At 56.2% G+C, this 13,685-nt stretch overlaps 1 protein-coding gene across 11 annotated transcripts in view; it reads left to right on the top strand.

Annotated features, from left to right (window-relative positions):
• The window catches only part of TNS1 (tensin 1), a 202,565-nt gene that overhangs the window by 88,053 nt on the left and 100,827 nt on the right, over window positions 1-13,685 (top strand). For all 11 annotated transcript variants that reach the window (XM_043577781.1, XM_043577779.1, XM_043577780.1 and 8 more), the window contains one exon: window positions 3,081-3,122. In XM_043577781.1, the coding sequence (XP_043433716.1) occupies window positions 3,081-3,122 (42 nt within the window). The remainder of the gene's footprint in view (window positions 1-3,080; window positions 3,123-13,685) is intronic.

The following is a 13,685-nucleotide window of genomic DNA, read 5'->3' as shown; positions in this document are numbered from 1 at the left end:
CCTGCACTGCTGATACCAGGGAAACGAGGATATGACAGGGCTGGGACCCAGAGCCGCTGCGGACGCCCCAGAGTCTGCCCCCTCTGCAGAGAGGTTTCTAGCTTCGGTCCCTAAGGGGCGATGGGAGTGGTCAGTGCTGACACCCGGAGTGTGGGGCGGTAGGCACCGGCCACAGAGTGGCAGGGGGCCCTGGCTCTCCCTGGCACATTCCAGGCTCCTGAGAGGGTGGCCAGGGGCCAGGGTGCCGGAGGGAAGGAGAGAGCCTTTTAAGGAAACATTTCTCTACTTACAAAAAAAAAAAAAAAAAAAAAAGGAGAGAGAGAGAGAGAGAGAGAGAGACAAGAAACATTGAAACACACAACAAAGTTAGTGGGCTGGCTGGCCGGCTGGCCTGGAATGCACAGCTGTGGGCGGTGGGTGGAGGAGGCTGCTGGGGGGCAGCAGGCCACGAGGGGCACCCAGGCCTCAGGCCCTCTGGCTGGGGGGTCCGCAGATTCCCCTCAGATCTAAATCCTTAGAGGGTGGCTCTGCCTCAGGAGGAGCAGGGAAGGGACCTGGGGTCAGGACACCTGGACCCCCATTATTTCTACCGCCTGAGGATGTTTCTAGGAGAGAGACCCTCCCCCTGTTTCAGAGGATACTGTCCATTCTGCCCCTGCTTTAAATGTACCCATAACCTCTCCCTCAATCCCCGGTCCCTGAATGGGAGACTAGAGATCCCCTGGTGAAATGGCATGGGAGACACTGGCTATGGAAGGGACTTGCCTGGGTCTGGGATGCTGTGGCCGGAGCCCGCAGCATCCCTCCTCCTGCAGCATGGTCCTCCATCAGGTTCCCAGCCCCGCCCCAGCTCGGAAGGAAGGAGCAGAGCAGGGCGCTGCCCTGTGGATTACACCCGCTCCCACCCAGGCCCTGAGGGACCCATAGATGGTAGAGCGGTGTGGGAGGAGACACTTGGGGCCTGGCCCCAGGAGGTTGAAGCCTGCAGCCCCTGAATGGGGTTGGGGACGGGAGGAGACAGGGAGGAGGCCACTGCTAGATTCAGGACTCCTGCCCTGGAGGCGCCTGATGGGGACACCCATGTGTCCCTTGTCTGAGACCTTGTCTGGTGGGTGGGGCTGGTAGGGAGCCCCCGCGGGCCACAGTCTCCGCTGGGGCCTTCACCTTCCTTCCCACTCCGTTCTCTTGGCATCCTTCCCCCCACTCCAGGCCCTGGACTCCCCTCCCTGAAACTTCTAAAACAGTCACTCATGGCTCCATGCTGGTATGTGTCAAGAACCCTGAACTTGTGAGAACATTCCCCCCATGTTTCCTCATTCTCTTGAACATAGGGGATGAGTCCTCCTTCACATTTCATTTCGGGAATCAGAATGCCTGGGTTCAGATCTTGCCCACTTCTCAGCTGCGTGACCTTGGGCAAGTTGTTTAACCTCTCTGTGACCCCTGTGCCTCAACTGAAGCTATAATAGCACCTACCCTTTTGGGTTTCTGGAAGGATTAAATGAGTTAATGTGGGTCAAGCACTGATAATAATAATGCCTGTCATTTCTATAGTCCACATTCAGCAGGTGTTAGCTGTTGTTCCCTTTTTTGGCCTCATACATGAGTCTTGCCACAATCTCGGAGTAATGCTGAGTACCGGGCCATAGATATTGAGATTCAACTCAGGCTTCTTTGCTGGAGAATGAGCTGGGCAGCAAGCCTGTAACAGGACTGGGTCAAGAACCCGGGGATGCTAAACCCCTAGTTTCTCCACCCCTTGCAGAGCTCAGGGCACACAGTCATGTGTTGTCCCCTTCTGGGCTGGTGTGTCAAGCCTGGGGATCCCTTGGGCTGCTTGGAGGACAGCCTGGGTCAGGTGGAGGGAGGGCCCGGCTGAGGGTGGCTTCTCGTCAACAGCCAGGTCCAGCAGGGCCTGGGCTTCACCGTTACCGCTTCACTGGGATGGTGGCCGGGGCAGGGGTTGCCCACTGTTTGAGGAGGCAGCAGCCCCCTCTTTGGTGATCCAGGGCTTGTGCCCAGACACCCTCATGCCCGAGGGAGAGCCTCCCCCTAGTCCCCTCTGTGGGCCCCTTGGGTTGGGAACTGGAGCCAAGATTGAGGTATGAGCTCCAAGAAAAACGTGTCCCGGCTAGAAAAAAAAGAACACACTGCGCCTCTGATAAAGGGCCCTGCTAATTGTCAGAGTAGTGGTTTTGGCTGCCCTGGCTGGGGGGGGGGGGGTTGTTATCTCAGGGAAGGGAGAAATGCAGCCCTCCCTCCCCAGTCCCTCTGTCTAGAGGCCCAAGTTGCCACCCCCCCCCCTCCATCGGAGAGGAAGATGAGGATGATGTGGGAGCCAAAACATAAGAGACTCTTAAAAACTGAGAACAAACTGAGAGTTGATGGGGGGGGGAGGGAGGGGAGGGTGGGTGAGGGGCATTGAGGAGGGCACCTGTCGGGATGAGCACTGGGTGTTGTATGGAAACCAATTTGACAATAAATTTCGTCTTAAAAAAAAACCAACCAAACAATAGCTCACCCATACAGGGTGCTTTCGCCCCTCAAGGCTTCCTTGGGAAGAGCTGGCAGGGGCCCTTCGCCAGCCTGCTTCCCACATGCTGAGGGGACCCCAGACACTGCCGTTTTTGGTGAGATGCCCTGGTGCTGGGGAGAACCTCCTTTCTTAGAGGTCTTAAACGTGTTTTTAAAAAAATTTAAAACAAATCTTAGCCTACTGCAGAACATAGAGCAAAGAAAAAAAAATCCTTATTCTTATTACCTCAACCCATTGTTGTGAAAAATTCTGGTGCACTGACTTCCAGTCTTCTGTGTATTTTTCTACAGAACTGAAAAATTGTGATATACATTTCGTTTTTGTCTCCTGCGGCACGCCCTCTACCAAGCATTATTGCCTGAACGTTTTCCCATGTTATTGCGCAGGCTTCCAGTGGGCTCTCAAGCTGGAGATTGTCATTGTGTTGAGTTGAGGGAAGGGGTGTCTAGTGTGGAGGTGGGACCATTGGAATGATCTCAGGAGGCCCTGGTTTTCTATGGGGATGAAAGATGCTAACCTTGCCCTTTCTCTGTTCCTCCCACAGGTGGCTGCCCCCTGCATTCCTCCATCCAACCATGAACTGGTGGTGAGTGACAGTCCCTTCCCTACCCTGCTGGTCTCTCCTCCTCTTTCCCCAGCTCCTTGGTTACAGCTTACTTTAGACCTAAGCATGCTGCAAGCCCCCGAGGGTGCTGGGCAATTCAGGGAGGAGGAGGAGGGGGACCCTTCCCAAGGCTGAAGCCGGACTGGGAGGAAATGAGTCATGAGGTCCCTTCTGATGAGATGCAGGGCCTCCTATTTCAATTTGAGACTTAAGTCCTTGGAAAAACCCATAAAAGGGCATCTTGCATGCCTCCGAGGTCTGGCCAGGTGCCTATTGTTCTGGGGCTTCCAGGACCAGGGGGTGGCATCTCCTTCTACCTGCCTGGTCCCGGGTCAGGTACCCTTTGGCTGGAGGAAGGGGGACGGGAGGCATGACCCACAGAGTTCACCTGCTCGGGCAGGTGCTCACACTCAGGTGGCCCGTTCCACCTCCAAGCTGGAACTGACTCTGCTTTTCTGCCCCGTCTCCCTGTCTCCCACCCTTCCCTCCCCTATCAGGCTTCCAGAGAAGTATGGACGGGCAGGACTCATGAGTTGTGGGCTGGGGAGAGGGGCCCGTTCCAGACTGATCCCAGCTGGGCTGATTTGGAACACTGGGAACTTTTCTTCCCTGCCCTCTCAGTGCCTTCGCACCCTGTGAAGGCCTCCTGCTCCCCAGCCCAGTGCTGGAGGCAGGCAGGGCTCTGGAGGCTGGAGGGGGAGGGGTCTGCCCCACACGGGGCATGCGTGTGCATGCGGGGTGTGTCATGGAGGGCCCCGGTGGGCACAGTCAGATTTGCTGGTGCAGAGGAGCCTGTGGTGACCCTGGTGTGGGTGGGGGCCGGGGAAGGGAGCAGGGGTGTCCCTGAGGCCCAGGCTGTTCCAGGTATCTACACGCTCGCTCAGCCTGCATACTGCAATCTCCGTCAGGCCACCTGGTCTCTTCTTTCCCTCCAACACCCATTGGCTGAGTGACCGTGGACCAGTCCCCCCCCTCTTTCTGGACCCCAGTTTCCCTTTCTGTCAAAGAGAGGGGTTGCTCTAGATGCTCCCCAGGCCTTCTCAGTGCTGAGAAGTGTCCCTTCCACTGAGGGTCATTGATGGAACGAAATCAAGTTTGTGGAAGTGCCTGTGCCTCAGACACCTCGGACCCTCGGCGGCGCCCCTGCCCTCTGCACCCCAGGCCCAGGCCCTGCCAAGCTGTTTGCCTTCTGTGCAGCGGCCGCCCCTTCCCCTCTGGCCTCCCCTGGCTCAAGCCCTCCTGGGCCTCAGCTCTGCCCAGCTGTGCCGCTCCAGATGTGGAGTGTTATTCGCTCAGGGCCCAGTCGCACGTCATCTGACAACAGTGGGGGTGGGGTGCCGCGGGGAGGTGGTGGTGAGGAGGCCAGAGTGCGGGCCTGGTCTGCAGCCACCAGCGAGAAGTCTCTCTGGGATTGCTGAGGGTCGCCGTGGCGGGCCGAGAGCAGGGAGGAGGAACATAAGTCTCATCATTTCAACCCAACTGCCACCACCTTGCCTCTGAGAACAGAATGTCCTTGGCTGGTCTTGGACAGCTGGGGGGTCCGGGCTTTAGGGATCTTGGGGCAGAAGCCGGATTCCTGGCCATTTGGAGTCTTGTGAGCTTTGTTTATGTGAGGAAGGGGTCAGGGGTTGGGACAAAAGGGAATAGGTTGGCACTCCAGCTGGAAGGATGTCAGATACCAGAAGGAACTCCTACCTGTCTTTCGTCGGGGTGATGTGCCCCACCTGTGCAGGGGACTCTGCCCTTCCTGGAGGCTGGGTCAGCCACCTGGTAGCGAAGCCGTTGTGACACCAGCTTGTGCCCACAGAGGGCCCCCACCTGAGTCAGAACATCCCCGCCCCCTGCCGCAGCACTGGTGAAGAGTGAGGGGTTAGACTACCCCTTTTGGATCCTGGCTCCCCAGTCTGTGGTATGCAATCTTGAACACACTGCTTAACTTCTCTGGACCTCAGTTTCCCCTCTGCAGATTGGGATTTGGTAATAGCAGCCACCGCATGAGATTGTTAAGAGAATAAAAGGAGCAAATGAATGTATTTAATTCATCTGGATTCAGGGCCCTCCAGCAGCTGCCCACTTGATTTGCGTAAAAGTCCAGTTTCTTGCATTGGCCTGTGCGTGGTCTACGTGACGGGTTTCCTTTCTGACCTCGCCTCCTTCTAGAAGCTCTCTCCTTCACTGACTCTGCTTCAGGTACCTTGTCTTCTCGCTGCCCCTTGAACATAGCAGGCACGATGCTGCTTCAGGGCTGTAGAGCCTGCAAGGCTCTTTCCCTCCCTCGGATCTTCCCACAAGTGTGAGATTTCTCTTCCCCCCGCAACCCTGTCTCCCCTCCCTGCTTTCCGTGTCCCTCCACGTATCGCCGTCTGGTACACTGTGTGTCTTACAAGGTCCCCCTCATACCAGCATGTAAGCTCTGTGTCAACAAGGGATTTTTCCTGTTGTGTCCATTGCTGTATCCCCACTGTCTGGCACATAGTAGGTGCTCAGTACGTGCTCACTGGGTGGCTAGAAGGAAGGCTTGCAGCCGGGGGCCTGGTGCAGATTAGGTGCTCAGTAAGCAGCGCTGCTGTCGCTCCTATTCCCTGGCTTGCTGATGGGTGGGTGGGGGGGTCTCTTAGGGGGGCTGAGCTCCAGCCGGAATCTCTCCTGCTGTCCCCAGAGAGTGGGAAAGTGGCCCAGGGGAAAACCGGGAGAAAGTTTGGCTTCCCCCTGAGGGCACTCAGCACCTTTTCCTCAAGGCAGGCAAGGCAAGTGCTTTGAGCAGGTTCACAAGAGGGAGGAAAGAGTGGGATGTATTTTTTCCTTTCTTTTCCATTTGCTGCCTCTCCTTCAGCCTCGGCAGAGCTGGTCTCTGGTCTTCCTGCCCCCTTCCCTCGTGCCCCACACCGTGTGTGTCTGCCCGTGGTGTTTTCTCCATGTCTCAGTTGGGCCCCAGCGCTCCCTCTGGCCTTCTCACCCATCCTGCTTAGACCTTACCCCCCTGGGATCGGGGGCCCGCATCCTGGGCGCAGGATTTCTGCCCAGCCTCTGCCTGCCAGACACATTTTCCAGCCTGTGCCAGGCCAGCCAGGGCAAAGTGGCTTAATCTTCAACCCGTGTTTTCATCTTACTCAACAGATGTTGCCCAAGGCCTTGGGCAGCAGGGTCCTAGGGTCACCTCCCTCCTGTGGGGTCTCTCGGTGGGGGCAGGATGAAGAGGGGAGAGAGGGCTTGTTTGCCACGGACACTCCTGATCCTTGGAAGTTGCTGAAGCCGCTTTCTCAACTTCTGACAAATAAGGGTCAAAAGGAATTTCCCGAGGATGGTGGCCAAGTGGAGTGGCCACCGAGGTCTGCCAGATGGTGAGCCCTTGTGCACACACAGCCTGGCACCCAGGAGGCCTGGGCTGGCGAAAGATGGGTGTGCGCTGCTTCTCCTCATACAGACCAGCCCCCCGGCAGGTGCTCCAAAGGGCCTCGTGGAATGAATTGGAGGTCCGGTGCGGGGTCTGTGCGGGGGGAGAAGGAAGGGGTGAATGGGGCAATTGGAATCCCAGGCTGGCTTCACCCATAATAGCAATCAGAGCAGTAGTTCAAAGTTAACCCTCGTATGGGACTTTCCATTTGCCAAATATTGTTCTGAAAGCTTTGCAAAAATAAACTCATTTATTCTTCATGACAACACAGCAAGAGGGATGCTGTTATTATCCCCGTGTTACAGATGAGGAACTGAGGCCCAAGGCCACAGAGCTATTCAGAGGGGGGAGCTGGAATTTTAACTCAGTAGTCAGCACCACAGTGCACCCTCCACTCCTGTCAGTAATGACAGACAGCATTCCCTTGCATGGCACCTGTGGGTTTCAAAGCCCTTCCCCTGACATTGGGCTATTCGGAACCCACAGTGAATTGTGTGGAAGTCTGGGCACTTCCAGACAAGTGTGAGACCAACCTGGGTGGATGGGAGGAACACATTGTGCAGAGGAACAATCTGGGGATCAGAAAGGCTAGGTGACTTGTTCATGGTCACACAGCAGTGCCTGTGGGGGAGAGGGGATGGGTCAGGAGTGTGGTTTTGTTTTTTTTATTTTTTAAAGTTTATTTATGTATTTTGAGAGAGAGCCTGTGAGCAGGGGAGGGGCAGAGAGAGAGGGAGAGAGAATCCCAAGCAGGCTCTGAGCTGTCAGCACAGAGCCTGACTTGGGGCTTGAACCCACACACCATGAGATTATGAGCTGAACTGAAATCAAGAGTCAGACACCCAACCGACTGAGCCACTCAGGTGCCCCTGGAATGGGGTTTTTGATTCCTGGTTCTGCTTTCTCCCCAGGATACCCTAGATGCTTTCTGCTGATGTAAACACTTAATGCAACCAGGTGGACTTTTCTGGGATTCCCTTCCCTTCCCTTGCCTCCCCCCCTTCCCTTCCTTCCCTTCCCCTCCCCCTTTCATTTATATGGCGTCAATGCTGTGACGTTGACACACAATGTTACGTTAGTTTCAGGCGTTGGGATTTCATTTTCTTTTATTTTTTTTTATTTTTTTTTAACGTTTATTTATTTTTGAGACAGAGAGAGACAGAGCATGAACAGGGGAGGGGCAGAGAAAGGGGGAGACACAGAATCTGAAACAGGCTCCAGGCTCTGAGCTGTCGGCACAGAGCCTGACGCGGGGCTCGAACTCATGGACCCTGAGATCATGACCTGAGCCGAAGTCGGACGCTTAACCGACTGAGCCACCCAGGCGCCCCTGGGATTTCATTTTCTAAACGGCACCAACCACCAGTCTACCTATGTGGTCTGTTTGCCAAAGGACCCGAGATTTAAAGGAGGGTCTGTCCCTCCATCTTTCTGTCCATCCATCCTACCAACAGACATTTCCCGAGCACCCACCTTGTGCCAGGTGCCGTTTTAAGGCTGGGGCTGTAAAGTTCTTTTCTGCCACAGTGCCAGGCCTCCTAGAAGGTGGGTGGGGTTGGGTGGCATGGAGTCACAGGAATGAGAGGGCTTTAACACTGTTTGGTCCAGTGAGGTCCTGAAAAAATATTTTTTGACTTTGTTTTTCTTTATTGTGGTAAAACACACGGAGCGTAAGAGTCACCGTCTTCACCGTTTTTGAGCGCAGGCAGTGGTGTTAAGTGAGTATTCCACTCCTGTACAACCATCACCCGTCTGTCTCCGGAACTCTTGTCGTCTTGTAAAACAAAACTCTACCCATCAAACAGAATGCCCCCTCCGCTTCCCCAGTCCCTGCCAATCACCATTCGGCTTTGTATCTCTGTGAATTTGACCGCTCAAGTGACTCATGTCAGTGGAATCATGTAACACGTGTCCTTTTGTGACTGACTTGTTTCACTTCGCAGGATGTCCTCAAGGCCGTGCTGTGCTGGCAGAATGTCCTTCCTTTTCAAGGCTGAATAATGTTCCATCGTACGTGCGTCACATTTTGCTTACCCGTTCCCCCGTCGGACATCTGAGCTTCCTCCGTGTTTCCATGTTTTAACATTCATTATTGCGAATAATGCTGTTTTCTTGATAGCAGCCATCCTCGTGGGCGTGAGGTGGTGGCTCTGAGATTTTCAGATGACTTCCCCAAGGGGCGGATCTGAGGGAAGAAGGCACCATGCCGCCTCACGGAAGAGGAGAGGATGTGATGTTAATCGGTTCCGGAGAAGTGTGCGGAACCCTCAGCCCCCGTGCTGCCGTCTTGCCCTCTGTTAAGGAGAGTGGCTAGGAGTCACTTCAGTTTGGACGCCAGTCTCTTGATGAAATTTCATCTTGTAGCACTGTGTGCCATGAGTGACCATCTTGGGAGATTCTAGAAAACAGAGCAATGTCAGAAGAACCCCATAGAGCCTTGGTTTTTAAAGGAGAGCGCAAACTCAGGACATTGCATTCCAAGGAAGATTCCCCGAGTGGTGAGGGAGGCTGAAGATCTCAATTTGTGCAAAAGCGCTGTGCGGTCTGGAGAGGGGAAGATATGGATGGAGTGGGTGCGGAATGGGAGTAAGAACGTGAGGAAGGACAGATCGGCTTGTTTTCTGTTGCTCTCCGGAGTAGAACCTAGTAGGTGGAGGTTATTAGAAAGAGGAGGAGACTTGGATGTGAAGAGGAGCTTTCTAACACCTCAAATGGCCCCGCGGGGCCATCGGGGAGTCTCTGTCTATTGCTGGAACCCATACTCACTGATACCTGTTAGGTATGAGGCCGGTGCTGATGGCAGGTCCCTGCTCTGGGGAGTGCCTGGTGGCAGTCCTGGTGGAGGTCCTGCCCTTAGACTGGGCTGGGAAGGGACATGGTTCCTGGAGGCCAAGGCATCCACTAATGTGCTGACCACCACCCCTGGGACCTCCACTGGGAGGGGCCAAAGTCAGGCCTTTGCCCTCAGGAGCCCTGCCCTCTGGAGCCACGTTTAGTGGGGGCGGGGGGGGAGAGAGAGATTTATCAGGTGGAAATGAATTAGTGCCCGCCTGGGGGCGGGGGTCTGACCAGAGGTACTTGGGAGCCAGGGAAAGAAGCAATCAGGTTGTGCTGTGGTAGTTGAGGAAGTCTGTCTCCTGTTCCAGGTCCCGTTTAAGATGTGAGCAAATGGAAGAGAGGTGGGAAGGAGGAGGGAGAGCTGAGACAGAGAGGGGGTAGGGCCTTGGTGTGAGTTACCGTTGGGAGCCAGGGCAAATCCAGGGTAAATATTTTTGGCCAGTCTGCCCTTGCTGGGTGGGGTTGGGGGGGAGGGTAAGTGGGGCCAGACAATCCTGTCTCATTTTGGTTGGTGGCCCTGGCTGGGCATGCTGGTGGAACTGGTTGAGTGCAGGAATGGAGGCAGAGTGAACCCGGCATGTGTGGCCAGATGAGGGAGGAGTTCACAAGCTGGGCAGGGGAACTTGAACTTGATGAGCCAAGCAGTAGGGCCGTTATGGGTCCGTGAGTGGGGAAGTGACCCAAAGCTGGATCTGAGTCTGCTGCCAGCTGTGGGGTGTGGCTGGGTGGCGAGGGGGCTGCGGGAGGAGGGCTGGGTGGACCGGAGGCTGGCACAGGTGCTTGGCGGGGGGCAGAGAGGATTTCGACAAGCGTGGCCAGAGGGGCAGGGACGAAGGGCCGAGCGGACTCCCAGCGCCCTGGCTGAGGGGAGAATAGCATCCAGGGTGGAGCAGGGGGTAGGAGGTGTGTTGGGGGGAGTACTCCCCCCTGGCCTGGCCAGGTGTGTGCATGCCACCCCTGCCCTTGCCCCCTCTCAGCCAGGAGCTGTGCTCTGGGTCCCTCGGGGTGAACTGGGGCCGGCCCGAGGACAGGAGTGGGCTTGCCCGGGCCCCTCCCTGGGGGGTGCGGGGAAAATCAGGCATCACATTCCATTTAATCACACCCAGCCTGTTCTCTTTCTCTGGTGGCCTAGGCCTGCCCAGGAGAGGATGTCGTCCCTGGAGTGACTTCACTCAAACACTTCGGGGGGAACCAGGCTGCTGGCCTCCCTCCTACCCTGGCTGGGCCTAGCCCTGCTTGTTCCACACCCTCTCTCCAGCCCCCTGCACCCAGTGGATGCCCAGCCCCAGTGGCTCCCCGTTCCCAGGATGGCCGTAATTAACACGAAGGGTGGGGGGCAAACACAGGCTTTGAGGCGAAGACCTGCGCTCACGTAGAGCTGGCCAGCCTCCCTGGACGCTCAGTTTCTGCATCTGCCAGAAGGGTTCCAGAGAGCCTCTGCTGCCTCCGCTCGTTTTATCCTGTGTGATGGTCCCGCTCCCACCCCTGGGGCTATGGGGTCTGTAAAGTGCCATCCCGGCCACGCCCCCTCTAAGTGCCCAGGAAATGGCGCTTCTCTGCTCTTCCCTTATGCTACCAGCCCCTCCTTTCATCTGCTTAGGGTTCTATTTCTGGAACGGAGCAAGTGAGCCCGGAATAACCTGCCGTGGGTCCTGGGGCTGAGGACGCCCCAGCCCCCCGCTGGCTCTACCTGCCAGCTCCCACCTGTTCTCCCCACTCCTGAAAGGCACCACTGCCTGTGACCTCACAGCCCGTTGCCATGGCAGTAGATGTGATGTCATGGGGTCTTTTGGGCCTGAAAAACTGCCCGGATTCCAGGCCTCCCAGGGGGCAAGAGTGGGGAGGGCTGAAGGGGTGGAAGGGAGGAGGGTGTGAGGAATTTCTGGACAGAATGTTCCTCCGGAGGCTGAGTCTGCATTCTGCGCCAGACCCCTCCCCCCAGCCCTGGGCTTGGGCATCCACCCGCCTCCCCCCATTGGCCCTTGCCTTGCCTTTTCCTTCCTGCACAACAGCAGCCCACAGATACATTTTTTCCCCAGCCCACCCTCCCTGCAGGCCACCAATATGTACTGCACAACCCCCTGGGCAGCATCCTGGCCACCCAGCCCCTCAGGCCCACACAGTCGGGGTGGGTATGCATGCATGGAGGGGGCGTGCCTGTGTCTTTTTTTGGAAAAAAAAAAAAAAACTTGAGGAAAGGATGTGCAGTTTCCCTTATCCGCCCTGTGGTTCACAACCCCTCACATTCAGGAAGTTCTCTCTGATGTCTGATTCAGTGTCTTCTACTGCAGCCCATTTCCTCCTCTTCCTATGGCAGTGCATTGGAGGAGTCTCTTCCTCCTGAGGGTCCGAGACAATTAGTCGTTAAGTCACAGAAAGCTTGTTCCCAACAGGAGGGCAGTTGATTGAGAGGAACTCTCAGTGAGTGAGAATCATTGCCAGGGAGGGGAGCTAGAACCTGAGAGACGGTGAGGGAGCCTGGTTCGAATCCCAGCCCTCCTCCCTACTAGCTGTGCCGCGTTGGGCAAGTTAATGAATCTCCTGGACCTTCTGTCTCAACTGTAAAGTGGGGTCCTCCTTACCTCACAGGGTGGTGATGCCGATTGATGATCGTGAAAGTCAAGAACCTGATATGACGCCCAGATCATTAGCACTCAATGAACAATTACTGTTATTGTGCTGATGTTATGAAAAGGCATCCCCAGACGAGGGCCAGGAAGAGGTAAGGCAGGTGAGACACCCATGGTGGAAAATGTGAGAAGGCATGTTGCTCTCAGGGTCGTGTGGGTGCACGTTAAACTGCCTGAGAGTGAATGCCTCCTTACATTTTCTGCCCTAAGCACCTCACCCTAGTCCCTGCCTCGCTGCAGACTTAGAGTTTGGGACCCTAGAGCAGGGTGATCTGTGAAGAGCAAGGCTTGGCCATCAAGTGGCACCAGGTCCAAACCCTGCCACCTGCTTGGCGTTGTCCTGGCTGGGGGCAAGGAGGATTCCTGAAGACCCCTGGCAGGGCTGTGAGTTGACCGCCCTCAGCTTCGGAAAGCCTGGGGTCCTTAGATCTAGGTTTTATGCTGGGATTGGGTAGGGGTGGGGCTAGATGAGGGGTGCCCTCCCTGTCTGGGCTTCATCTGCTATACCCTTCTGCAGCTGAGCCTCAGGGGGAGGGTAGGGGAGAGCCTTCCTGCTAATGCGTCCTGCAGGTTGGCTAGAGATTGGGGTGAGGGTCAGCAAGGTGAGCTCAGTGGTGGGGTCTAGAGACCTGGGTGCCAACCCCAGTATTGCCGTGGACCTTCCCGCGAGAGGCTGGGGGACTCAGACCTCTCTGCACCTCAGTTTCCCCATCTGTGAAACAGGGAGGGAGGGAGGAGATGGTATCTGAGGTCCTTGTCAGAGCTGGTGTTCTGAGGAGTGGTGTGCAAGGATGGTGTGTGTGTGTGTGTGTGTGTGTGTGTGTGTGTGTGTGTGTAAGAAGGTCTTGGCCAAAATCCAAGCAAAGATGGAGGTCAGAGAGCTCGGCTCCAGGAGGTCTGGGGGCACCAGCCTCACGGTCAGGGGTGAGCATGGTCAGGGGGCCAGGGAAGATAGTGAAGGGCTCTCATGGTTAACTCACTCAGTCGCTATTTGCTGAGGGCCTACAGTGCACCAGGCCCCGCCCCAGGCTCTGGGGGCTATGGGGACTTACCTTGTAGTGGGGCAGGAAAACCCTAAATGAGATAAGCAAGTAGAATACATAGTGTGTTGGAGAGCAAGGGGTTCGAAGAAGAAAACTAAACCAGGGAACAGGGAAAAATAATGTTTGAGTGGGTGTGTATGCACGTCCCAAAGGTGGGCTGACAGCCCAGGCCGAGTGGGTCGCTGTGGCCATCGGAGCTCTGGGTCGGCCAGCTCAGGGCCCACAGGTTGGGGTGCTCTGGGGGCTTCCCTACAGCACAGTCAAGGGGCTGGGGCAGGGGCAGCCTCAGGGAGACCCTGACCTTGTGTTCCCTGTCCCTTGCCTTTTTCATTTCCAGAAGCTCCAGGGCTGGTGGTGCCTGGGGAACAGAGAAGCAGGACTTCAAACCTGGGAGGACTGGGATGCAAGACAGAGGGGTGGGGAGCTCAGTGTGCATGCTGGGCTGTATTTGCAAACACCGCAGGGTAACACTGGGTGTCTAGCTCGGGAGGGGTTTTTGGAAATTTTTGTCTTCTCAGAAAGCATGTCGACCACTAAGTCGAAGGCGTCTGATGGCTGACCCTGTGGCCGCCCTCCAGCTGGCCTGGGGAAGGGGTGGGGGCCGAGGGGCTGGTGCTCAGATGATCGCTGGCCGGGAGGG

This window comes from Prionailurus bengalensis, chromosome C1 (assembly GCF_016509475.1).
Source record: "Prionailurus bengalensis isolate Pbe53 chromosome C1, Fcat_Pben_1.1_paternal_pri, whole genome shotgun sequence".
NCBI classification, from domain to species: domain Eukaryota; kingdom Metazoa; phylum Chordata; class Mammalia; order Carnivora; family Felidae; genus Prionailurus; species Prionailurus bengalensis.
This window is presented reverse-complemented; position numbering and strand designations above follow the sequence as displayed.